The following is a 2,438-nucleotide window of genomic DNA, read 5'->3' as shown; positions in this document are numbered from 1 at the left end:
TATACTTCCCGAGATATAGGCCTCCAAAAATATTAAATTTAAAAGAAAAATTTGTTCCCGTTCCCGAGATTTGCACCTGTCCATAGGAGAAAGTGTTAAATCCCGGCCGAAGGCCGGCTATTTAGAGAAAAATATATAATTTGCCAAAATTTTAGACTAGAGCCATTGTGGAATTTGGAGGCCCATAACTCGGGAAGTATACATTTCCGCAACAAAAGCAGGAGCAAGTTGAGTTTAAGCATTAAGCTCGGATAAAATTATAATTTTGTCTATATAGCCGGCCTTCGGCCGGAGATTTAAGACTTTCTGCTACGGACAGGAGCCAATCTAGGGAACGGGAGCAACATTTTCTTTAAAATTAAAATTTTTCTCTAAATTGCCGACATTTAACAAGGGAATTTTCGGAACTTCGGAGGCCTATATCTCGGGAAGTATGGACTTCCGCAAAATATTTTATATATATTTGTGATCAGGATAACGAGACCTACCTGTGGAAAAAATTTGGTCCCGATCCGAGCTTAATGCTTAAACTCATCTTAAGCCCAAAAAGCAATACATGGTCGGAATCGGGATAAAAAGCACTATCTGTGGTAATTTTTTCATAATTTTCTGCGGTGGGTCGGTAAAGGAAAGGAGTTCCAATTCTTATTTTTGACCGTATTTGTTATAAATCGCAAATAATCTTTGCAAGAGATTTGCACAAAAAACCGTTTAGTTTTTACATAATTTGTTGTCATAAAGGAACAATTAATATGAAATTTTCTACAATTTTGGTTTTTGCAATGCATTTCTTGCCTAACTGTAAATTAATTAAATAGAGATCAATTTTATAACAAGATTACCCGAAAGCCGTACCCTGTTGTCTCTGACTGTATCTCTCCAGAAAAGTTATATTTTTTAAGATACGAGGATTACTATACACATTTTAAGTAGTTTATTCATTGCATATACTTTGGTAAAAATAAATTACATTTAAAAACAAATTTACGCTGAATTTCCAGATAATTTCGCCATAAGTTTCTGTTCTTTAGCTTGCCTCTTCGCTTCTCTCTGAAGCTTCTTTTCCTCTCTCTCCTTCTGTTCAAGTACTTCCTTGAACCTTTCATCACGTGGATCAACTTTATATCCAAAGTGCCTTCGTACCTCTTCAACCAATCGCTCTTTCCTCTGTTTAGCAGCAAGAGCATCAGCTTCCTTCTTTAGTATTTTGTTTTGCAAATCTTTTTTCCATTGTTCCAGTTTTTCCATATTTCGTGCAATTGACTCTTCACGTTTGTTGATTTCATCAATCTTTTGCCGCTGTTCCAATCTTGATTTCATAACCATATCGTGTATAGAATGTGGTTCCGCCTGTTTTTCATAAACGTCCTGTAAATTCAGATCCATTTTTTTGGGAAAACATATGCGGGGGTCTACACCACTTTCGGAACCATATCGTGCAAATATTTTTCTTTGATACTTTTCTGTTGTATGTATCCATGAATTTGGTCCATTATACGGGACTTTATTGTGGAGAATATTTCTGTGCTGCTGAAGGAGTCCAGATTTGTTTTGCTTAACACTTTCATTTTCACCCACGATTTCAAAGAGTTCATCTGATACATCGCCTTTATCTTCAATCGCAACAGAACTAGATAATCGTCGCCACAAATGTATAACTTTCGAATCAATTGTTTTCCGGACACATATAGCATTCATGTTGGATAATAATTTATTTCTGCTAGGAATTTCACACTCTATTTACTAAAGGTTATACTCAAACTAGTGCGTGACGTACGGCGGTTTTTTCACGAGCGAACAATGGTCGCTTGTTCGCTCAAAAACGTGTGTTCCGCTTTGTCGATGGTCAGACTAGCAAGGTTTCTTGAAACCAATTTCGTTAAAGTTTCTTTTCAAGTTTCATTAGTGTCCACACACGTTAACGTGAAATTTAAGATTTTTGCGTGTCCTCTTTATTTTACCATTCGCGTTTGTTGTGTTTCTCATACCAATAAAAACAAACAAACATAAATAAAATAAAAAAAAACAACATAAAATAATTAACATTAATAATTAAATTAATATTAATAGTTAAATTTTCACTATTTCATTAATTAAATGTTTTTATTAAATATTTTTATGCTTGTTTTGTTGTTAACGTTTGTTTGAGAAAATAAAAATGAAAGAAAATGGAAGAAAAAATCTTACAACGAAAAACAAGAAGAGGCAACACAACAAACACAGAAAACCATGTACATGGGTTTCACTACTTCATACCCCTCGCCTATAAACTTGACGTCGCCATGTTGAAATCGTGCTAGTCTGACCATCGACTTTGATTCTCATTCGCAAAATTGGCCGGTGTTGGAAAAAATATAAAATTATTGTTCAAAAACGTACAAAAAAACATAAATATGTACATAATATATGGTCTGTTCCTTTACTTTTGAAAATGGTAA

The 2,438-nt window shown here is 34.3% G+C and overlaps 1 protein-coding gene across 1 annotated transcript; it reads right to left on the bottom strand.

Annotated features, from left to right (window-relative positions):
* Positions 1 to 911: 911 nt before the first annotated feature.
* Positions 912 to 1,900, bottom strand: CRIF (growth arrest and DNA damage-inducible proteins-interacting protein CRIF). The gene has a single exon (XM_073980312.1). It carries the CDS (start codon positions 1,696 to 1,698, stop codon positions 985 to 987), a length of 714 nt encoding a protein of 237 aa, XP_073836413.1. The 5' UTR covers positions 1,699 to 1,900; the 3' UTR covers positions 912 to 984.
* Between the last annotated feature and the right edge of the window lie 538 nt (positions 1,901 to 2,438).

Source organism: Musca autumnalis, unplaced genomic scaffold, assembly GCF_047663935.1.
Source record: "Musca autumnalis isolate F117 unplaced genomic scaffold, ASM4766393v1 scaffold_4, whole genome shotgun sequence".
In the NCBI taxonomy this organism is placed as follows: Eukaryota; Metazoa; Arthropoda; class Insecta; order Diptera; family Muscidae; genus Musca; species Musca autumnalis.
The sequence above is the reverse complement of the archived record's forward strand: the minus strand, read 5'-3'. Positions and strand labels throughout refer to the sequence as shown.

Excerpts from the sequence above, each read along its gene's own strand:
- CRIF (XM_073980312.1), bottom strand. The coding sequence starts at position 1,698 with ATGAATGCTATATGTGTCCGGAAAACAATTGATTCGAAAGTTATACAT.